We start from the raw sequence: 25,610 nt of genomic DNA, 5'->3' as shown, positions 1-25,610 counted from the left end.
TATACAACACTAAAGAAAGAAATTAAAGAACACCTTAGAAGATGGAAAGATCTTCCATGTTCTTGGATAGGAAGAATTAATATTGTCAAAATGGCCATACTACCTAAAGTGCTATACAAATTCAATGCAATTCCAATTAAAATCCCAATGACGTACCTTACAGAAATAGAGCAAGCAATTATGAAATTCATCTGGAAGAATAAGAAACCCAGAATAGCTAAAGTAATCCTTAGCAGGAAGAGTGAAACAGGGGGTATTGCAATACCAGATCTTCAACTCTATTACAAAGCAATAGTAAGAAAGACGGCATGGTATTGGTACCAAAATAGAAAGGTAGATCAATGGCACAGAATAGAGGACACAGACACAAACCCAAATAAATACAATTATCTCATACTAGACAAAGGTGCCAAAAATATGCAATGGAGAAAAGATAGCCTCTTCAACAAATGGTGCTGGGAGAATTGGAAATCCATATGTAACAGACTGAAACTAAAACCATATCTCTCACCATGCACAAAACTAAACTCAAAATGGATTAAGGACCTCGGAATCAGACCAGAGACCCTGCAGATTATAGAAGAAAAAGTAGGTCCAAATCTTCACCTTGTTGGTCTAGCACCAGACTTCCTTAACAGGACTCCCATAGCACAAGAAATAAAAGCAAGAATCAATAACTGGGATAGATTCAAACTAAAAAGCTTTCTCTCAGCAAAGGAAACTATCAGCAATGCGAAGAAAGAGCCTACAGAGTGGGAGAATATCTTTGCTAATCATACTTCAGATAGAGCACTAATCTCCAGAATCTATAAAGAACTCTAAAAACTCTACTCCAAGAATTCAAATAATCCAGTCAACAAATGGGCTAAGGAAATGAATAGACACTTCACAGAAGAAGATGTACAAGCAATCAACAAACATATGGAAAAATGTTCGACATCTCTAGTCATAAGAGAAATGCAAATCCAAACCACCCTAAGATTCCATCTCACCCCAATTAGAATGGCGATTATCAAGAATACGAGCAACAACAGGTGTTGGCGAGGATGTGGGGAGAAAGGTACACTCATACATTGCTGGTGGGACTGCAAATTAGTGCAGCCACTCTGGAAAGCAGTGTGGAGATTCCTTAGAAAACTTGGAATGGAACCTCCATTTGACCCAGCTATCCCACTCCTTGGCCTATACCCAAAGGACATAAAATCAGCATACTACAGAGATACAGCCACATCAATGTTCATAGCTGCTCAATTCACAATAGCCAGACTGTGGAACCAACCTAGATGCCCTTCAATTGATGAGTGGATAAAGAAACTGTGGTATATATATACAATGGAATATTACTCAGCCATAAAGAATGATAAAATTATGGCATTTGCAGGCAAATGAATGAAATTGGAGAATATCATGCTAAGTGAGATAAGCCAATCTCAAAAAGCCAAAGGACGAATGATATCGCTAATAAGTGGAGTATGACACATAATGGCGGGGAGGGAAGGGTTAGTGTTAGGGTTAGAGTTAGGGTTAGGGAGGGGGGCAAGTATGGAAGAAGGAAGTACTGTATAGAGGGTAAAGAAGGGTGGGAGCAGTGGGGGAAGGGAAAAAAATAACAGAATGAATCAAACAACATTACCCTATGTAAATTTATGATGACACAAATGCTTTTACGCCATGTACAAACAGAGAAACAACATGTATCCCATTTGTTTACAATAAAAAAAAAAAGTAATAAAAGGAAATTGGAGGTCATAGAAAAAAAATTGTGATCAATTTAATAGTTCCATCAACATCAGATCTGCTCTTCTATTTTTAAATAGCACCCTTTTTAAATTTATTTGTTCAGTGTTGGCAAACAAATCCAGGACCTCATATGTGCTACACAAGAGCTCTGACAGTGAACTATACCCACAGTCCAATACATTTGCTGTTATCGATATGATTTCCTACATTAAGAAGTTTTTTTAAATTTTTTCATTGTTATTGATTAATTATATTCTATCAACAGCTATCTCTTACTCATGAAGCATTTCCTTTCCTGTAGGCTGGTTCCCATTATTTTTATTATTAACCTTTTTGAAATTCCATTCATAAGGTACTCCTGTGCATATAGCTTTTTCCATAACATTGAGAATGAACATAAAAGAATATGAATTATGATCATGCACCTTACTTGGCAGTATAGCCAGCTGATCATACACATTTCAACTTCACTAATTTAGATTCTATGCAAGGATAACATATTTGAGAAAATATTTCGACTATGGTGTGATCTCATTTGGAATTTATTTCCAATTGGACCACACAGTATTACTTTGGAGTCTTCCTTTTTATTCTTTCTAATTAGTTTAGCTTTTGACAGATTAGTTATCATTAGAATATGAACAACAATGAAAGTTGATTTATTTCTACTTCACCTAAAAGTTACAATCTTTCTCCTTTATTTTTATTATATCCTTCATATCCCTGATGAAGATAACTGTTAAAGTAAAACATTATCAATTTTCTTGGATAAATATTCATTTATCTTCCAAAATACAGTAGGCCAGACCTCAAACTCTTTATCACAGTATAAGTTATTTTCATAGCATATGGTCAAGGTACACTTTCACTTTTGGTTTTAATCACAAGAATACAAGGCAGTTATGTTCTTAGGGGTCCTTATGTGTCTTTATGCTGCATATTTACTCAATGCGTATCCCTGTTCAATGTAATTTTAAAGAGTTAACTATTCCTATTGTTCTCCTATACTTTTTTGCCAAAACAAATCATATTTAAATTTTTATCTTTGCTTTATCTTAAGTACATTTCAGAAATCCCAAAAAAAGTCAGGGAAAATAAAATTAAATCAGCAATGAGAAACCCCTACATACCTATAGAAAAAGTTAAAACCTAGGGCAGGTAAGGATATGGATCAACATGAACTAATATTCATAGTCAGTGAGAATGTGAAACAGCACAGTCATTCTGAAAGATGGATTTGGCAATTTCTTATAAAACCAAACAATGCCTACTGAATGTCTGTGAATTTCACTCCTTGGTATTCACCCATATATGTTAAATATTTGTGTCTACACAAAACTCAAACAATCCCTTAAATCCCCCCCAAAAAATATTTACTGTGGCAATTTACTTAAATGGAGCTCATATTTTTTGAGTATGTCTCCTTCCTTCTCTCTGTGCTTTGCCATGTTAAATTTCCAGCATATTGGAAACTGTAGCGGTCTAAGACTTTCATGGTGGATCTTCATTTCTGCTCAACATGGCAGTTGGATGTAGCTCCCATCAGTAAACCATTGGGGAAGGATCAGAAATTCACAAAATGCTTGATTGGTAAGTGATTCTTAGAGTATGTGGGACTTAAGCAATAGTATCTAATTCATGTCAAAAAAACTCTGTAGTATGCTGATTTTAAGTCCTTTGGGTATAGGCCAAGGAGTGGGATAGCTGGGTCAAATGGAGGGTCCATTCCAAGTTTTCTAAGGAATCTCCACACTGCTTTCCAGAGTGGCTGCACTAATTTGCAGCCCCACCAGCAATGTATGAGTGTACCTTTCTCCCCACATCCTCGCCAACACCTGTTGTTGCTCGTATTCTTGATAATCGCCATTCTAATTGGGGTGAGATGGAATCTTAGGGTGGTTTGGATTTGCATTTCTCTTATTACTAGAGATGTTGAACATTTTTCCATATGTTTGTTGATTGCTTGTAGATCTTCTTCTGTGAAGTGTCTATTCATTTCCTTAGCCCATTTGTCGATGTTTGGAGCTATCTCTGTCAGAGGAAGTTGGGCTCCAAGAGACAGAGCAAAGATGGCTGTAGAACATTTTTGAACACACATCAGGAAGATATTTTGAGAAGTGATCACAAAGAGAAAGGAGGGAATAAATCATAAAGAATTCAAAAGCATGTAAGGTGAATAACATATCATGACCAAGTGAATTTAAACCATTATTAAAAAGATGATTCAATATTACAAAATGAATGTGTTATTGAATATGGAAATCATAATATCATTTAACCATGTAGGAATGATCTATTCATTCATTATAAAGATTCTCCACAAACTTGGAATTAATGAGAACTTGCTTAATTCAATTATAGGGATATAGCAAAAACTCATAACTAATGAAACACCGGAGATAGATTGAATCAAGAGAAGGATGTTTATTCTTACCAATGCTCTTTGGTGTTAAATTAGAATTTCTAACTTTTTTAATATATAAGAAGGTGAAATTAAAATCTCAGATTAGAAATGAAGAAAAACCTGCATTGCAGATGACATAGTTGTCTACACAGAAAATATTGAATCTAAAAACCAAATATTAAAATTAATAAATGAATAAAGGAAGTCTTCAGGATACAAGTTCATTCATATTGTATATGTAAGAAACCATTAGCATTTGAAATATAAAGATTACTATCCACAAATCACCGAAACATAATATCAAACCAAAAAAAGTTTATGTTGTATGTTGAAAATTCAAAACACAAAGGAAGGCAATGAAAGAAGAGCTAAATTAATGTAGGGAGATCCTGTGCTCTTGGATAGGAATATGCAGTATTACTAAAATGTGATTTTACTCCATTCTAATCTGTACTTCAACATAATTATAATCTAAGTCACAAGAAATCTTTGTTGAATTTGACCAGTTGTTTCTAAAGTATATTTTGAAATTCAGAGGAACTAGGTTAATCAAAAGAATTTTGAAAAGTAGAGTCAAAGAGAGAGGACTAATTAACGAAACTATGAAACTTCATTAATTGAGAAAGGTAGCATTTGAGAATAAGGTAGACAGATATCAGCCGAGAAGAAAATAGTTGAGAAATAGTCCCATGCATATAAAATCATTACATTTTTGCAAAGGATACAAAGATAATTCGTTAGTGAGAAGATACTTTTCACAAATGTTGCTGTCATAATCGAATGTCCATCTGCAAAAGATAAAAATTATATATATAAAAATAATTTAAAGTTAATAAAAATGTATGTAAAAGTGAAGCCTAAAATATAAAACTTGCAGAAATAAGTGTAAGATAAACATTTGTGGTTAAGAAAATGTTTCTAAAATATAAATTTTGTTTGATGACAAAATCAATAAGAGAGAAGTTATGAATTACGTTTTATTAAGAATATCTGTTCTTGAAAGACCTTTCTAAGTTAAACAAGGGTAGAAAATAGGGGCTGGGGAGATAGCTCAGTCGGTAGAGTGCTTGCCTTGTAAGCACAAGGCCCTGGGTTCGATCCCCAGCACCCAAAAAAAAAGAAAGGGTAGAAAATAAAATATTTGAGAGAAAATATTTGCAAACCTCCTCTTTCATATAAAGGACTTGTACCCAGATTATGAAATTTCTCAATACTCATTTAAAAAAACAATGTAATTCAAGAAAAAAAATTGAATGTTTTTCAATGAGTTGAAGAGGTACTAGACTATAAAAAACAATCATTGTATAACAAATTAGAGTGTAAAATGTGCTTTACTGCTGGGATCAGTGGTGCACATCTGTAATTCCAGTGACTTGAGAGGTTGAGGAAAGAAAATTACAGTCTCAAAGCCAGCCTCAATAACTTAAGAAGACCCTGTCTCTAAATAAAATATTTTTAAAAAGGGCTGTGGATGTGTCTCAGTGTTTAATTTCCCCTGGGTTCAATCCTTGGTAGAAAAAAAAAAAAAAAAAAAAGGATGCTCAACCTTCAAATTTATTAGTCATAGGGAGATGTAAGTTTATAGTACATTGGGATATATACCTCTACTCACATCTAGAATGTCTTAAAAGCTGACAATACTAAATGGTGAGGAGGATTTGAAGCAATCTATACTTTCCCACATTGCTACAAGAATATTGTGACAATGGGAAATGGTACCTTAGCAGTTTAGTGGATTCTTATAAAGTTAAACAAATACCATAGGGCACAGTAATCCCCTTTCTATTAATTTAGCAATGCAAAATAAACCTCTGAGTTCACAGAAGATCTTGTATGTTATGTAGTATCTAGGGATATCTTGTGCTCTTGGATAGGAATATGCAGTATTACTAAAATGTGAAGATCTTGTATGTATGTTGAAGTCATGTTTACGATGACTTTATTTGTAGTCACCAAAACCTGGAAACAAACCTCAAGCAAAGTACTCCTCAACCAGGGAAAGAAAGGACAAAGTGAAGTACATTCATATAATTCAGTGCTTCCCAGAAATGTAGTGGGAAAAACAGAGGCACAAATACTGTGAGTGCATCTCCAGAACTTCCATTAAGTGAAACATGCCAATCTCAAAAGATAACAACTGTGTGTACAACTTGGAAACGGAAAAAGGAAACTATGGGGGAAAAGAATGGATCTGTAGTCAACAGTGATTGGTGTAAGAACAGGCATTATCTACAAAGTAACACTGTGTTATTTATTAGTGAGGGTTAACTTTCTAACCTTGGTGGTGAATCACAATCATCCATTGATCAAAATTCACTGAATTGCATTCTAAAGCAGGTGATTTCTTTTATATCCAAAATTTAACTTTTTTACTTACTTTTTTCAAATATTCAGAATATTATCCATATTTTAAAAACATATTTTGCTTGTAAGTAGCTATCCTTCAAATAGTATAAATTCTGTTAGCAATATTTTGTAGTCATTACTCAATTTAAATTATATCAAATTTTGTTAATATTGTTGACATATTTTCCTGTTATTTATTTTGAATTATATTTTTATTAGAGTACTTCTTTTTAACTTTTGTGTCCAGCTGGAATTTGAATCTATGGCCTCACACTGGGTTCACTTGCTTGGCAACTGCTCTATACTGGTGGTGAAACGCAATATAATCTCTCTCTTTTCTTTTTTCTGTTTTTTTCTCTCTCTCTCCCTCTCCTTTTTTTTTTTTTTTTTTTTTTTTTTTTGTTGTTGTTGTTGTTTGGTACCAGGGATTGAACACCCAGGGGTGCTTAAGCACTTAGCTACATCCCAGTCCTCTTTAATTTTTATTTTGAGACAGGGTCTTGCTAAATTGCTTATGGCCCTGCTAAGTTGCTGAGGCTGACCTTGAACTTGCAATCCAGCTGCCTCAGGCTCCTGAGCTCCTAGAATGAAAACTCTCACTTTTAAATTATTTTTAATCATTTACATTATCTAAGATGGACATGTATTCTTTTTTTCAGTGACGTTTGTTTTTGTTTTATTTTTTTAAAACAAAATACTTAAAATTGAGAGAAGGTTAAAATGTTCATTTAGTAAGAATGATATAGATATCAGAATTGTTCTAAAATGCTTTCTAAGAGCACTATGACACTGCAATGACCTGAAAGACAATTGTGGTCTTGTAGGGTATAAAGTGATGAACTACTTCTCAATTACTAATGACAAGATAATAATGTCCTCTCAGCTCAGTCCCCAAAATATAGATTCAGCTTTTAATGGACCATTATATGGATATCAAAGTTGTCATGCTTTCAAAATTGTTACTCTTAGGTTGTTTAAGTAATTTGGCAAATAGCATCTTTCTTCAATCTTTAGTGTCTTTTAAAGGTCAGATATCAAATCTTCATAAATATTGATGAACCAGAACAGATTATGTTCAAATGGTCTGCATTCTTTGGTAGACAGGTCATCTCTTTTCTCTTTTATTGCAGTTAAACCTCTCAGGATCAGGTATTAAACATATATCAACTTAACAAACCCAAAGAAGTAAAAACACAAAAATGTAGTAAAAAAATTTGTTTTTATTTTCTCATATGCTTCATTAAAAAAGGTACAGTTTTATTAGTACATTAATTAACTGAAAGAACGAAGTGACAAGTTTTTGTCAACATATTAATTTACATTTTACAAACATACACCAAAACAATTAAAAATGAAATAAATATATTTACATGTCATATTTCTAATATTTCCATCTCATTTTAATATGTATAAAATATATAACGTTTATAATATTTTATTTATCTTTAAAAGTAAATTATAATGTGCAAAGAAATGACTATGATTTTAAAGTAGTAGGTAATAAGAACAAATCATAAACATCAATTTTAGAGGTATGAATAAAGCGATTCCTTAAGGAGAGCTCTCATGAATACAGCATTATTAATAGTAGCAAAACATTTGTTCTTAATATTGGAACATCGACACTTACCTTAAAAAGTTAAGCACAAGATTGTCCTTGTGCTTTTAAAGCTTCTCCACACTGCTGATTTCTAGCAGTAATTCTAAATTATTATGAGGATTATTACTTTTCCTCAGTAATAAATCAAGCTTCCTTTAAATCCAGCATTCAACATAGGCAAAGTTTATGAACAAGCTTTGTCACTGTAAATGAGGGAAATGTGGATCTCTCAACGGATGTACCCAAAAGAAGATTGCTCTGCTTGCATGAAAATGCTCTCTTTGCTTGGTAATATGGACCTGGCATTTATTTCCAAGTAATTGAGTTTTTGTCTTGCTGAATGACAGTTTTATGAGTGAAGGTTTTAAAACATTATGTTGGTACATGCCTGAAATTTGGAGAAGAAATAACTAGTTGATTGTTCTCCCTTTAAAACTAAGGTTGGGTGGGAACAACACTGTGGTAAGTGTTGGGGAATACTTTACATTTATATTATCTGTTAAAGTATTTTTGAAATAAATATCTATTGCAATATAACAAATTTAAAATGTACCTGCTTTAATATACTTCAGCTTTAATGATTTGATTTGTTATTTTTCATTAAGCATAAGACATTATTATTTCAGTCAGTAACTTCCAAATTATTTTGAACTCCCTTCTCTGACCTATGCACCTGTAATATTCCCCTTTAAGTTTCACTACATACACTACAAGGAGCCATTTAACGATTATACACATGCACCACAGGCACACGCCCACACATACATCCATACACATATGCACACACAAACATACATACATATACCAAGGCACTGGAGGGGTTAACACATAATTAAGCATTCTATTGTTAATATTTGCCCAATGTACAAACCAGGATGTGATGAATGAATCTTGTGCATCTAAGCCTGAATTTCATAGAAATAGAAATTTGTCTTTTTGTGCAGCTTTCTTATTTAGGTTGTCCAAGTCATAACAAATTATAATAGTCAATCTCACTGTAAAGAAAACATGAAATAATAATTGCCAAATCAATAAAAATCAGAATAGTATCTTCCTATCAGAGGCTATATCACTAATCACGTAAATGGAAATTTATATAATTTAGGCCTGTTGATTTTCTTATTAATAGTATCAAAACTAACAATAGTGATGTGATAAATTTTAACTCAAAATATAAAGTGATTTAAATTATAGTAAGTGAATGTATACTAAACATATTCTTTTAATTTAATTTGTGGTCAATATTTTATCTCATATGCACACATACATAGATATATATGTGCATGTGTGTGAATGGTGGACAAAGACAAAACTCCTATGTATTTCACTGTGTACCTTGGCTATCATCATATATATGATCATGGGCTAGAGTTTTATAACATAACAAAAGGATATTTAATTATTTTTGCATTTTAAAATGAAATGTTTTAAAATTTGATAAGATTTTTACTTATTCTATAAATCATGTAAAGTTTTTCAATTAACTTTTCTTATTTTTCTTTGTAGATGATTAGCCCATTTCCTATGGCATGAACACCTGATCTTCCTGCTGTGGGCACACTGATGTCACCTCAATATGAGGCATACTGCAATTCTAGTTAGTACCTGAAGTTCTATAAAGAGCCATCTGCCACTGCATAGAATCTGAAGTTGGACACTTCCCTCTACTTTTCCCCAGGCTTCAAATTTTTTCATGACTATTGCGTTTGATCAATACATGAGCAGAAAATCCAAAGCACTATTCTCATTATGAATATTAATTCAGTTTTATGGTCAAAATAAATTATATTAAAACTTTATTATTATACTTGTCACAGTTCTTTTGATAAAGTATCTTATATCTAACAATATTTTCTCAGGTTCAATTATTCACCTTCACTTTTTCTTTTCAGTTTATTGTATTTAAAAATTATCTGATACAAAGTTAATTAATAAATTTCTAATGATACTGCAAATAGGTTGATGCTTTTTTTAATTCAATGGATGTTTGTTCTTTAAACGATTAAATTTGTCTCTTTCCTGAGTGACACATTTTATCCTATTATAAAAAAGAAAATTAAATAATTTTGTTAGATACTTGATCATTGTTTGGCAGGGTGCAGGTGTGTCAATTAAAAATGTAGTTTTTAACTATCTAATAAGAAGCTGGTTATTTAAAAGCAGGTGTTAATAAAGCTATAGTGAAGGACAGAGAATGCTTTCCACTTTCCACAACTATGTAAATGATACTGGACTCTGAGTTGTGGGTATATACCTCCAATGCTTTCAAATTTCCAGCTCTGTACTTTTAGAATTCTAAAACAGCCTGTGTAGTTTCATGACATAGTGAGATATGTATTTTAACTTTAATTTTCAAATTTCACCTTATTTTCTCATAAAATATTTTCTTGCTCAAATGGAAAAAAAACTACTGTGTAGCTAACATAGTTAATAGCTTTGAGACTGCTTTGTAAGGATATTTCAGTTCATGATTGGTAGAGTTAGGGTTATAAATAATTTCTCTTACATCATATTTGATATTAATTTTTCTACAAAAGTTCTTAGGGTCACTGAAAATTTATGAAACTTTAATTTGATAATAAATTTCATTAAGTAAAATATAAATCTGTTTAAAATGAAGGAAGGAACAAGAGATTCATGAATGTTTTCACCATACATAATCAAATTAATACATTTTGTCATATTTGGCGGACACTGGCAGTTTATAAAACATTTTAATAACAGTGATCCGAGGGAAAAACAGTTCATTTCACATTGTGCCTGTCATAGGTCAATGTAATTATCTTTATGCAGTTCTTGAGAATATTTTACAATAAGATAAACAAAATTGGAGTGCCAGTGCAGAATCATGGAATGAGAATACAAGGATAAATTTACATTAGCAAATTAAAGTGCTTCTTTCTTTGATGATATTTTTTTGCATGCTCCTTGCTGTCATTTTTTTTTTTTTTTTTTTTTTTTGCCTCCTTACACTCATAGTACAATGATAGGGCATTGGTTCATGATCTAGCCCAATATGTATTTGTCATACAAAATAATCTAAAATACAGAAATAACCATTTAATTGTTATTTTTTTTATTTATAGGTAGCTTACAACTTTTTATATTATTTACATACATCTTCATACCATTCATTTCTTTATCTTCACATTTGGTGAAAGCAGTATATGGATACAAATCAACCAAGTGAGCACAGGCTGTCCTGTTAATCTAGGATTATTTACAGATGCCTTCCAGAAATGAAATGTATTTAAGATGCCTCATGATCATCTTTTTTTTCTGCTGAAACTTCAATCTGATTCCATTGTTGACTTGGTGATATCATAGTTTCTCCAGAAGTAAAATGATGAATATGTTTAGTCTGTTTATCTAGTCATGGTAACTGTCAATGCAGAACTCAGTATGTCAAGTTGTGTACTTCACTTTGCTTGTAGAAGCAGAGCTGGCAGCAGCAGAAGCAGTTGCCTGATTGCCTAAAAATAGAGGGTCCAAACAAGCTACTTTGGCAGCAAAGAATGAATGAATGCAGTGAAGAACAGCAAATAGATTTGAAAATTCCAGCTCCTGAAAGGGAAAGAGAAATAAAAGAGCCAAAATAAAAATAAAATTCATTAAAAAATGAGACTAATTAGACATTTTTAAATTGTGGTAAACTTCCTAGAATCAATAATATCTAATACATGAAAGATACTAATGTAGATACTTTTGGTCAATATGTAAATATCCTGATGTATTCAAAACATTGTGGATAAACATTAGGAAGATTAAGTATTATCACCAGTGTATGTAATTTCAGGATTGATAAATACTGAATAGAAATATACTTCACGAGATTGGGTTTTACTCTTCATAATGTATAAATTAAGAGATTCTTGGGAATATCTTAAAAGTATTAAATGCTATTTTTATTTCTTTTAACACACTTTAAATGATAAACATGTATTATTTTAATACATGAGTAATATCACTCATTATTCTCTAGAATGAGTTACTTCTTGCCATGGGAAGTTAAATATAAAATGCTGAAAGCAAGGGGATATGAATGTTTATGACATTAGGACTCAAGTGGTTCACTGGCAAAAAAATTAATGTATTAATTATGATTGTTATAATTGGGTGTTTAATGGTATATATGTCATATTTACAAAAGAAAATAAAAATCAACCACAGACCACTAATTCACTTTGGAACTTTTAGAAATATGTTTCCCATTTAGATACTGAGGGAGATTTGGAGTCCACCTACGAATGGCAACAAAAGTATATCTATCCACATCTACATAGCAATGGAACACTAAATCAATTAATATATATGTGTGTTATGTATATATAATAGATATGCATATGTAGCAATGAATCTATCCATAACTGAATTGAGAGAGCAATGAATATAGAAAAGAGTCCTCTCAAACCATAAAATATATCCAAGTGTTTGTGAAATCCCAGTATAGATTTTAAAAGATGATATTATATTTTTGTGGCAGACCAATATTAATCTCATAAATATATTTTAATTCCAAGAGAATTGAGAGAAAACTAGTACATTTGTATGCTTAATAAAGTTAATATGAAGTACTTATCACAATGAGGATAACTAATGGATAATAAACCAGGAAATTACAGATAAATTTGCTGTTCTTTCATTGTATACTTTTAATAAAGGATGCACAATTACAATCCATTCACCCACACTTAACGTGTTTGTAATTTATAGTACGTGGTGGCAGTAGAAAATAATACAAAGTACACAGTCAATTAGGAAACAATATCTGTTAGGTACTATGGAGTTATTTAAATAAAACAATTCACCCTGGGAATATTTTTTCAGGTCAAGCAATAGAAGTTCAGTAAAGCATAATATATATTCATAGACCAGCACAACACAAGCAGATAGAACTATGCTGTCTTAGTAATTCCCTTCAAACCTTCAGAATTTCTTAGCTATTGATCTATGGAAAATAATGATTTATTTTTGAAAATAGTCAAGACTACTTATTTAAATATTTTAATTGCCTAAAACTCTTCCAGCAAAAATCATTTTAGTAAATCCATCATAATTTAGAGCTTTACTTTCAGTAATTCTTCAGGAATACCAATGGCATGTTGTTTGTAACCCATAAGGCTTCTTCTTGCTTTAATCACCCTGAAGTCCCTCCACTTGCTCTGTCATTCTTTGTGCAGTCAGATTAACTCCCATAGAGATAAATTTTGTCTGTGTCAACCCATTCTAAGTTTACCTGATATGAAAGTGAATGGAAAGTCTTGGGAAATGTAAAATTTTCTTGTGTGTTATTTTTAAAAAAATAACAAGAAGAACATGCAATTTGCTCTTGGTGAGGAGGAGAATGTGGTTAAATGTTACAAGTAGGCAAAAGCACTGCAACAAATAACATTTTCTCAAAAGTCATTCTACCCCATATTTATTGAACTGGAGAATATACTTTGTTTACCAAAAAAATCCCAAATATCCAAATGTCAAGGCATTTTTTAAATAAAAATGAAGGTTTTTAATTTTTCTTACCTCTTCAATTATTTATCAATAACTTGATGTTCATTGAGAATTTAATTTTTTACACCATTTTTTGGGGGGATGGTAGGCAAAAAACAAGTAATTAGAAGAAAAAAGCAGGAGATTTAAATTTGACCTTGGATTCCAGTGTCAGCTCATTTTTCCTCTGCCTCAGTGGCCAGCTTTGGCAAGCATACCCTTACTTAGGACTGCAATGATCACTTCCAGACAAACTCATAAGAGTTAGTTGCTGCTCTTTAACTCATTTCTAATGAGTTTCAGAGCTACATTTCTATCCATCTATGGATGTTTCACGAAGTTATACACTATAAACTTTGAATTAAGTTTCTCTAATCTTGATCAACTCTATGAATCTCAGTAAAAATAAGCTACAAATTTTAACTATTCATTCATTCATTCAATACATATTTACAGAGAGCTTCCTATATATTCATTACTTTCTTTTGGTTAAAAAAAAAAAATATATATATATATATGTTACGTTCAGTGACAGGAGACAAAACATAGGGAAACAAATAAATATAATATAATAATGGATAGATCTGGAGACTATCAGGCCAAGTGAAAATAAGCCAATACCCAAAACACCAAAAGTCAAATGTTTCCAATGATACGTGGAAGCTGAACCACAATAAAAGGGGTGGGAAGGAGAAGAAAACAATTTCATTATATTAGAAAAAGGGTAATGGAGGGAAAGGCATTGGGATAGGAATAGGCAAGACAGGAGAATGAATATGACATAATTTTCATAGGAAAATATTAAAATATCTAAGTGAATTACACCATGGAAACCACCCACAAGATGGGGTCCTAATTAGAATAAGATATATTCCATGCTTGTATAAATATTATATTGTCATGTATAACTAAAAATAAATAAGTAAATAAATATATCAGAATGTGCTATGTTCTGTCAACAAAATAAAGCAGGAGACCAAGTAACTATTATGTTAGGGGTTGTGGGACAAGAAAATCACAATATCATGTGGGCAAAACTTGAAGGGTAAAGAAAGAATGAAATATTTTGATATTTCTGGGAAAATATTCTAGACAGGAGAAGTATGATTTCAAAGACCCTGAGGTAGAGGTATTCCATTCTAGGAGAGTTTGAGGGAAAGGAAGGATTACTATAGGTAGAATGGAGTAGTTAGGGAGTAATTTATAGGAATAAAATCAAAGGAAGAAGAAAAGAGAGGAGGAAGAGAGAAATATTTTGACTCAATAATGGATTTATCACAGTATTAAAGAATTTTTTTATTTTAAAGTGCTTTACTTAATGATGGGTTTATTAATTGCACCATAAACTGGGAAGTATCTATCAGTTTCAATGCGTTCTATGGTTTTAGAATATATCCCCCAAGAATAAGGGTAGACTACAGTATACTAATTTCCCAAACCTTTGAGGAACATTCTTGATTCTGCTCTATTTAAGGAAAAAGACATCTTGAAAGGGATGGTTTCTAACCTCTAGTTCCTTTCCATTCAATCTGTTAAGAACTCATTTGTATGAATATTTCACTTCTACTTCTTCACAAAATTTATATCATAAAGTATAATTTAAAAAAAAAATCTGTTAAGAGTTACAACAGGTAAGGCAGGGGATATGTGTGTGACATCTGGAAGATGAATTAATTCGTGATGTGTAAATCTGCTTAAATCTGTTTTCTAAGTAATATAATATAAAAGAACATTGGTTTCTAGTGTCTAAATCAGGAAATCCTGAAAATTTGATCAAAATTCTGAATAATTTCTGTGTATTGTTTTAGGCATAATATCTGTAACTTGCTTATTCCTCTGAAACTTCTAATGACTTTCAGAGTCTACTGTATACACAACCAACAGTATCAGTCAATATAACCAATAATTTTGTCACCATTCACATTTTCATACCTTCTTCCCAGTTCACAGTCATAAAATATTCAGATGATAATTAAATTATAAATTAATTAAGTCTTCTATAGTGTAAAACATTAAAACATTAAAATAATTAAAAAACATTGGAAGAATTACTTTTTATCAATTCCTTGTCTAATAACACTATTATTATATTTCCCTTCTGACTATTGATTTCAAGATTTTATTTTCCCTATTACAAGCTTCTCTTTCATTTCCATTATGATCCTCATCCCTCGTTTGAGGTCTAATTTAACTCCAATGTTCTTCATTACCTCACATACACAGACCAAAAAAAAAAAAAATTCCATCACCCCACCCACCACACACACACACACACACACACACACACACACACACACACACACTGCTTCTTTCTTCTGTATGCCATAAGTCACAGTCAGATTACCTATGCCCTTAATGTGTAAGTTAATATGATCCCTATCTTAACAACCCCTTTATGTACCATTTTTTCCTACAATACCATATGAAGATCAAATTCACATGCTATATAAGTCACCTATTTGAAACAAAATTCTGTGGGTTTCAGTATATTCACACAATTGCATAAACATCACCATTATCAAATTTTAGAATGTGTATATTGCTGCAAAAATATCTCATTATAAATCATACCCATTTTACCCTTTATCTAGCTCCTCCTGATAACCATACATATTTTTATTTATAGGTTGGCCTATTCTGGACATGAGTAATTTCATCCAAATAAGATCTTTTGTGATGCCCAGATTTATTTCACATATTTTTTCCAGGTTCATCTGTGTGGTAACAGATATTATTACTTTAATTTTCTTTATTGCTGAACAATATACCCTTATGTAACATTTCCTTCTCCTATTCATCATTGTTTGAATATTTGGCTTGTTTCTAATTTTTGTGTGTTTTAATTTTTCTCAATTATGTTTCTATTCTCTATTTACTTGCTATCTAATAGTTATCATTTCTTCTTCCTATTTATTTTGCCATTAACTTGTTTATTTGTATATGTTAGTTTCCTATTGATAAGGAGAGGTTACTTGAGATTTTCTTTTTGTGGGGAATAGCATTGGCAACTATAAATTGTGCTCTAAGCACAATTCATACCATAAGTTTTGGTATTATATGATTTTATTTTTCTTTAATCTCTGGTTTTGTAATATTCCTTGTGACCCTTGGTTATTTAGAAATATGTTGTGTCATTGCCTCACATTTGTATATTTTTAAATAGTCTTTGGTTATCCATTTCTATTGCCTTCCACCATGGTCATATAACACAATTTAAATTCTGCTTACTTTACATTTACTGAGGCTTTTTGATTAACTGAAATACACTTCTGTCCTGAATAATGTTTCATGCATATTTGAGAAAAGTATGATTTCTAATTTAGTTGGGTGAAGAGTTCTAAAATATCTGAACATCTGGTTACTTTATCATGTTTATAGTCTTACACATGTTTTTAATCTTCTGCCTACTTTTTGAAATGGGGTATTGAAGTCTACAACTCTTCAGTTGTATTTTCTATTTTTTCTTTCAATTCCATCAGTTTCTTTGTATATTTTGGATGCTCTGTTGTTATCACATATGTTTATATTTGATATACATCCCTGAAGAATTGCTGAACTTTTCATCATAAAATACCTTTCCTTGTATCTTAATACAATTTCTGTCTTAAAGTCTTTGGTGTGAAATTAGTGTAGCTGCTTTGGCGTTTTTTTATTGATTTTTGCAAGGTATATGGTTTTATATTCTTTCACTTTCAAACTAAATGTTTAATTGGAAAGATGGACTAGACATATTTCCCCTATTTCTCCCACTTAGTACTGCTAAAATCTCTGCATTTCTATCTGTAAAACAAATACAAGAGAACTGGAGGTAAACACTAATGAGGCAATCCAATCTCATCCAGTAACAGAGGTTTCAGTGGAGACTTACTGGGGTCTGGAACTCCTACTCTTGCATATTAGCGATGAGAATCCCACTGCTCAATTGTTAGTAAAGGTTGAGTGAGGAGCCTGGAATTCTGCTCCTACCTGGAAAGAACAACGTGGCATCCTCCCTAATGTGATAAAGTAATGCTAATGGAAACTAGACAAAACAGAAGGTTTAAATAAAATACAGAGTCTCTTGACAAAATAATCAAAATTTCTCATTGCAATGGAACATTACTCATTTTACCAAAGACCAGCAAAATCTTAACTGCATAGGAAAACACAATTAATATTTGCCAACATTAAGGTGACACTTATTTTGGAATTACATGACTAATATTTAAGAATAGTCATAAAATTTTTCTACTGTGTATTGTCTGCATGCTTAAAATAAATATAAACATAGAAAGTCTGAGAAATGAAATAGAAATCCTAGAAAAGTAGATAACATAATGAAGAAAAAAAGGAAAATTTGGGGACTGGAAAAATACAGTAGTGCATTAAATGGAAGGGTCAACAACAACAACAACAAAAAAAAATGGAACAGAGGAAAGAATTAATGCCTAAATGATAGAACATGAAAATTAGCTACATGAAACAAAGGTCATAAACATATTGAAAAATGAAAAGACCTTCAGTGAACTGTGAGACTATAACAGGAAATGTGAGATTTATGCCATTCGAGTTCAAAAGAGGCAGAACAACATTGAACTGAAAAAATATTCAAAGAACAAAAGGCAGAAATGTGCCGAAATTGGCAGAGGACCATCTTTAGATCTAAGGGACTGAGTGAAGAGCTGCAAGAATAAAGTCAAAGAAATCCTTGTCAAGACATGTTAGTCAATGTTCTGAATGATAAAGACAGTTAAACATTTTGAAAGCAGCAAGAGAAAAACAAAACCTTACCTATAGGAGAACACAATGAAATGACAGAGAATTTCTCATCAGAAATCACACAGCCAGAAAGAAGTGGCACAAGATTTTTCAACCGCTGAAAGGAAAGAACTGTCAATCTTGAATCCTATGTACTATCAGCAATGCGAAGAAAGAGCCTACAGAATGGGAGAATATCTTTGCCAATCATACTTCAGATAGAGCACTAATCTCCAGAATCTATAAAGAACTCAAAAAACTCTACTCCAAGAATTCAAATAATCCAGTCGACAAATGGGCTAAGGAAATGAATAGACACTTCACAGAAGAAGATCTACAAGCAATCAACAAACATATGGAAAAATGTTCAACATCTCTAGTAATAAGAGAAATGCAAATCCAAACCACCCTAAGATTCCATCTCACCCCAATTAGAATGGCGATTATCAAGAATACGAGCAACAACAAGTGTTGGCGAGGATGTGGGGAGAAAGGTACACTCATACATTGCTGGTGGGGCTGCAAATTAGTGCAGCCACTCTGAAAAGCAGTGTGGAGATTCCTTAGAAAACTTGGAATGGACCCTCCTTTTGACCCAGCTATCCCACTCCTTGGCCTATACCCAAAGGACTTAAAATCAGCATACTACAGAGATACAGCCACATCAATGTTCATAGCTGCTCAATTCACAATAGCCAGACTGTGGAACCAACCTAGATGCCCTTCAATTGATGAGTGGATAAAGAAACTGTGGTATACATATACAATGGAATATTACTCAGCCATAAAGAATGATAAAATTATGGCATTTGCAGGCAAATGGATGAAATTGGAGAATATCATGCTAAGTGAGATAAGCCAATCTCAAAAAGCCAAAGGACGAATGATATCGCTAATAAGTGGAGGATGACACATAATGGGGGGGAGGGAAGGGTTAGTGTTAGGGTTAGAGTTAGGATTAGGGAGGGGGGCAAGTATGGAAGAAGGAAGTACTGTATAGAGGGTAAAGAAGGGTGGGAGGGGTGGGGGGAAGGGAAAAAAATAACAGAATGAATCAAACAACATTACCCTATATAAATTTATGATGACACAAATGGTATGCCTTTACGCCATGTACAGAGAAACAACATGTATCCCATTTGTTTACAATAAAAAAAAAAAATAAAATAAAATAAATGCTTCAGAAATCAAAGGAAAATCGAGACAGTCTCAGATAAAGGAAGAGGAAGTAAATATATCACCAGAAGACTTAACCTAAAATCATGGCTTGAAGATAATTCAAATAGAAAAAAAAAAAAAAATAGTAATATAAGATAGCTGGGAACATTGGGAAGAAAAAGGAATACTGCAAGCAGAAATATGCATATACTTCTGTTCTTGAGTTTTCTGAATTATGCTTGAACACTGAAACAAAAATTATAACATCTGATATAGTTCTCGATATATATAAAGAAATTATTTTAAATAAAATATCCATATGGTATTTTAAATTATGGTAAAGGAATAGTACATTAATATCTTCCTATACATTTAATTGTGTAGTTACCTTTAATATTATTCTTGTTTTGAATTGTGGATTTAAGTTATTAATGTCCTTTCATTTGATGTTGAAGGAATCTTTCTTGTAGTACATGTTTAGTAATGGAAAATTTTTCTAAAAAAAGAAATGGATTACTTTCTCCTTCATTTTTAAAGAAGTTGAATAAAGGACCCTGCTCTCTTTTCCTTTAAGTTTCAGCACTGAAATATGTCATTTTTCCTTCATTACCTTCTGACTTCCATGGTTTTATTGTGAGAAATCAGCTGTTACTCTTATAAATTATCCTTTATGATTTGTTTGCTCTTGCTGTTTTCAAGATTTTATGAGTAGGACTTTTGAAGTTTACTCACGTTTAGACTGTTTTGTGCTTACCCTATATGGAGTTCACTGAAGCCTTTGAATGTGTGGACAAAAAAAAAAAAAAAAAAAAGATGTTTTTTAATCAAATCTAAGACATTTCCAGTCATCATTTCTTGAAGTATCTTCCTGCCCCTTTCTCTCCCTATTCTCTTGGTACTGCCACTTTGTGTATACTTGCTGGTACATTTGATGCTGTCATACAAATTTGAGTCTGAATTTTTCTTCGTTTATTTTACATTATTTTGGTTCACTGGAAAGTCTTAGTTACTCTATTGAGATTGAACTCTGAAAGTTGTATTATTCTTCCTTCATAAACTAAGTTGTCCTGTTTCTCTAAAGATCTTTTTCCTTTTTCTTTTTTCTTTTTCTTTTTTCTTTTTTTTTTTTTTTGTTACAGGGATTGAACATAGGGGCACGTGACCACTGAGCCACATCCCCAGCCCTATTTTGTATTTTATTTAAGACAGGGTCTCACTAAGTTGCTTAGCGCCTTACTTTTTCTGAGCCTGGTTTTGAACTCAAAATCCTCCTGCCTCAACTTCCCAAGCCGCTGGGATTCCAGGAGTGCCCAGCAAAAGTTTTCTTTTATAAAAATTCAGCTGTGGCTCTTTTCATTTGCTAACATACTTTGGAAAATAGATTCTCATCCTTCCTGAGTCTATTGTAGTTTGTTTTCATTGTTCTTGCTTGTTTTGTTAGTGATTCCTAGAGTTATCCTATAAAGCCTGCAAATCTTTTATGATTTAGCTTAGTATTCACCCAAATATTTGATGAATAGTTCTGTAACAACTTGTAGTAAAGTCTCCTAACCTTCTAAAGTTCTTTGTGTGTGTTGTGACACTCCTTCTGTGCTCTGGCAATTTACAACTCTGTGCAATTCTTTGATTCCTTCTTCCAGAGTCTGAAAATGATCCAGATGGGATCTCCTAGTCATGCACACATAGTTAGCCAATCATATGTCTTCTTAGGATCTCGGGCACATATGGGGAATTTTTAAAGTTCATTGTGAACATCTCATTTCATAGATCTTCTTACATTATTTACTACTTTCTTGTTTGCCCCAAGCGGTTCTGCCAATTCAGGTAGCTGCACTCTTCAACCGCTGCTGAGGATTATTTTCAGTAAATATTCAGAATTAAGACCTTTTCCACAGCGCATGCTCTAAGTCATGTCAAATGATGATGAGTCCTATAAAGGGAAATTTCTGAAGAGCTTCAGAAAAAATGAATATGGTTTTCTTTGAATAAGGCTTTGTGAGGATCTCCAAGCCTAGTCTGCAACCCTCAGTGATGAACTTCAGACCTACTATGTATTTTAGAGTGTGTTAAGGCAACAGTGGAGAACCTTAGGGAGAGTAATAGGAATAAAGTAAGTTAAAATGCTTCAAAACTCTGTGTTCTCATAGAAGTTTGCCCATTTGTTTTGTCTTTAATAAAAGGTTTACAGTTATTGAAAAACATTGGGATAATTTACAGAATTCTCACAAAAGTCAATTCTGGTAATTTTGACGATTTTCTTTTTGTGCTCCCAAAAGAGTAAAATTTCCTAAGTCTTCATTGTGCCATTCTGGAACAACTACTAGTGCTAACCCTCATTTACTTCTAATTTCTTAGAAAGCTTTAAGAGACAGTGATTTACAAAATGAATTTGATCAATAAATAATTTTCATTTCATTACAGGTTCCCAAGGATGATAACTGTACCTCCCAGTGGTTTGGATTTATGGTTATTATTTGTCTATAGCACCTGACCTCTATTATTTAGGTAGAAAATGACAATGAAAATCTGTTAAAATGCCTGTTTATACTAAAATCTTTGCTTCCAATGTGTTTTAGATAATTCTAAGGTCTTGCTATTATAGATTTATATTTCATAATATTTTTCCTAATTACATTTAAATTAATGTAAGGAAAATAGAGATAGTTCTCTCATCCTGTTTATACCATTATTCTCATATTAAATTGTTCAGCAAATGTTAGCCAATGTCTTTAAAACTGGGACCATAAGTTTGAAGGAGAAATTACTGAGGCAGTTAGAAAATTCATCTGGGGCATTGAGAAGCCTAAATTTAAACAGCTAATCTTTCCACATTGGGCAATGACTCCAAACCAATAATGTTCAGCTTCAGTATAAGTCAGTATAATTAATCATACATGTTTAATTAATCAAATAATTAATTTTTCAGGTTGAAATTCTCTTTACTTTTTTTTCCATTTTAAAATGTTTTCATGATTATTGTAATCTTTGCTAGTATTTCCTTAGTGGCAGAAAATAAAACAGTATTTTTTTACTTTGCTCTGTACTTTATTATTTTACCTCTTAGGAAAGTGCTTTCAAGAGTGTCTTCAATCTCAAAATGTTTTGGTTCCAAAAAGAGTCAGAAACTGTGAATAGCAGAATGAACAAGAACCTGATCCTTAATTTATTATGAACAGAGGTCAAAAATATCTTCTTTTTGAATATTAAACTGCCTCATTTATAAGATCCAGAGGTTCCAACAAGGATTCATTTAGATTACCAGTCACCCTCTTCTAAAATGCAAACTTCAACACACCATTAATTCTTTAGCAAGGATCTTTGGTACTCATTACTAAGCATCCAAAAAGTTCCATTCATTGGGTTGTAAATTCAGTGCTTATGTTCAAGTCACAGAATACTTCTTCTCTAGAGGAAACTTTAAGATAGGCACTTTCAAAATTTAAAATGAGAAAATGAAGATTAAGTACAGAGATTAGCCAGAAAGCAGAATTACTGGGAGTCAAGCCTCTACTAATACTCTCTATATATGAAAAGCCTCTTATAGCAACTTAGATTCCCTGAGACCATGTGACTTGGAGCATGAAATCTTTGAGAGGAAGCCTCCAATGATCACCTTCATTTATAAATGGGTCCAAACTCCATGCTTTTCCACTGAATACAAAGTCGATTTGATTTCCTTTTCTTATTGTACTGTTTAAAAGGCACCATTCTGGCTTCCAGCAATCCAATCCAGTACTCTAGGATTAATATTCTCTGTAACCTAGTTTATGAAATATTTTAACAATATTTCCATGGAGGAAATTTCTAAGAATAAAGCTAAGTCGATGCTGTTAGAACATAGCCTGTTTTGAAATCGAAGAATTATCTGACCATGTTATATTCAAATATAATTTAAGAAAAAATACATGTACATACATATCTATGTATATGTATGTATATATGTGTGTATATTATTAAAACTAGTGAACATTGTCTACCTAGAAAATTTACTTATAAAGAACTATGAGAATATATTAATAATCCTAGGTTTGTTGTCTATGTACACATCAAATATGAATCATCATATTTAAATATCATATATGGAGAACACTCTTTGAGTTCCTAATGACAATAAAATATTTTTTTGTAAACTGTCAAAAAACTAATATTTTTCATACTTCTGTTGGGAACCATTACTTTGTTATACTAGGAAAGTTCTGAGAAGTTTAATGAAGCTTTAGATAACAGATGGGAAATTTATTAAGCTTCTGAGTAATGAAGTGAGAATTTACGAATTTCTGTTTTCAAAGAAAAAAATCGCTTGTGACATTTGTCTTATATAGCTCAAAACAACAACAAAAAACAAAAGAAAAGACAAACTTCCCCCAACTCCTATGGAAAACTTCACAGCTTTCTTATTTCTTAATTCTTATTTTTTCACAACCAGAGTTGAACACTAAATATTTAGAACTTTTTATCCTATAATATATATGGCAAATAAAATAATAATTGATATCTCTCAAACAAAACACATTCCTTGTAAAGTAAACTCTGATTTTAAAGTATTTGCCTTGGGAAAGTATATAAATATAAATATATATATATAATATGTATTTATATATAATATATATTATTTATATATTTATATATATTATTCATATATTTATATATATATTATACAAAAGCATGTTTTATTAAAAGTTACCTTCTTAATATCACATGAGGCAAGACCTGAATTTCCTCATTTTCAAAAGAATAAAACCCATTATGATGAACTTCACTATTAAACCAACTTTTTAGCCCATAATTCACTTTGGCTTACCTTTTCTTTTAAACTTTGAGGAGAAAAATTTCTCTCAACTTATGACTAATTTATTTCCATGGGGTTTTATCTTCTTATTTAAACAACCACAACCTCAGAAATATAACATAATGTTATCGTTTGTATGTCTCCTCCAGGACATATGTTGAAATTAAATTGCCTCTGTAATGGCATTGGGAAGAAGAACACTCAGGAGGTGTTTGGGTCATGAGGGATATACTCTCATGAATGAATTAATGCAGTTATTTCAGTACTAGCTGTGATCTCTTTCTCTGCCTTCTCTGTTTTCTATGTGCTCCCTTGCCTTTTCCCATTTATGACATGGTAAACCATAATGAAAATTCCTCACAAGATTTCCAGTGTCATGATTTTGGTTTTCTCAGATTTCAGTATTTTTTTCATTATAAATTACTCAGTCTTAGGCATTCTGTTATAACAAGATGAAACAGACTGATACACATTCCAAGATGTGATTTTAAAAGTTTAGCCTTATATTATTATATACATTATGTTCCAAATTTGTTCAAAGATTTGCAAACCATTTCTTGAATTATTAGAAATCTTAAAGGTATAGGAGAACATATTGGTGATAGTAAGTATACCCTCTTGATGATCTTCCATTATCAAATTTGGCTATTGTGATATTAACTTAAAAGTATTCACTTGCCATCAATACATTTGCAATGATACATATTAAGAACAAGTGGTAAATATTATTTGTTTTAGCTAAAAATATTATTTAAAATATATGTAAAACATAATTTTACAACCCTTTTAAATAAATTTAGACTTTATAATTGGGTCTTAAGTATTCTAATATTCAATTATAATACTTTCTGGTGAAAATTTTACATATAAATAATTACTGAAATTCTTTTTTTAAATTTTTATGTATTTTCTTTATTTAACATTTCTTTTGTTTTACATTTCATATTTATAACCTGATGCAATTTTAAATATTTTTTATATGATAGAACATAAAAATTCAATTCAATTACTTTCCTGTGAAGTAGCCAACTATCTTCACAGATCTTATTACAACCCTGGATAAGGAAGTCCTACGATGCTGGGAAATCTTACTGATTTGCATTGCTGATTTAGGATCCAGCATATATATTTTTTTCAATATTTTATTCATTTTAGCAGTTTTGTATCTTTCTGAAGTTTTGTGTTCACAATACTATATCCTATTAAATAATGAAAAATGACTTCTTTTCCAAGTTTCATACTTCATGGGCCACTTTCTTGTGTTATTGCTTTGCCCAGGACCAATGTCCCTCACTTGCCTGAGACTCAAAGGGGTTCAGAACATGGAACTTCAGTTTTAAAATTTGCTT

At 31.7% G+C, this 25,610-nt stretch overlaps 1 protein-coding gene across 4 annotated transcripts in view; it reads right to left on the bottom strand.

Annotated features, from left to right (window-relative positions):
- Positions 1 to 7,945: 7,945 nt before the first annotated feature.
- The window catches only part of SNTG1 (syntrophin gamma 1), a gene marked incomplete at its 3' end in the record, with an annotated part of 879,325 nt that continues 861,660 nt past the window's right edge, over positions 7,946 to 25,610 (bottom strand). For all 4 annotated transcript variants that reach the window (XM_079136674.1, XM_079136675.1, XM_079136673.1 and 1 more), the window contains one exon: positions 7,946 to 11,654. In XM_079136674.1, coding sequence (XP_078992800.1) covers positions 11,496 to 11,654 — 159 coding nt within the window. The remainder of the gene's footprint in view (positions 11,655 to 25,610) is intronic.

Source organism: Sciurus vulgaris, assembly GCF_902686455.1.
Source record: "Sciurus vulgaris genome assembly, chromosome: 1".
Taxonomy (NCBI): domain Eukaryota; kingdom Metazoa; phylum Chordata; class Mammalia; order Rodentia; family Sciuridae; genus Sciurus; species Sciurus vulgaris.
Note: the sequence above shows the minus strand (reverse complement) of the source record. Positions and strands in the feature narration are given on the sequence as shown.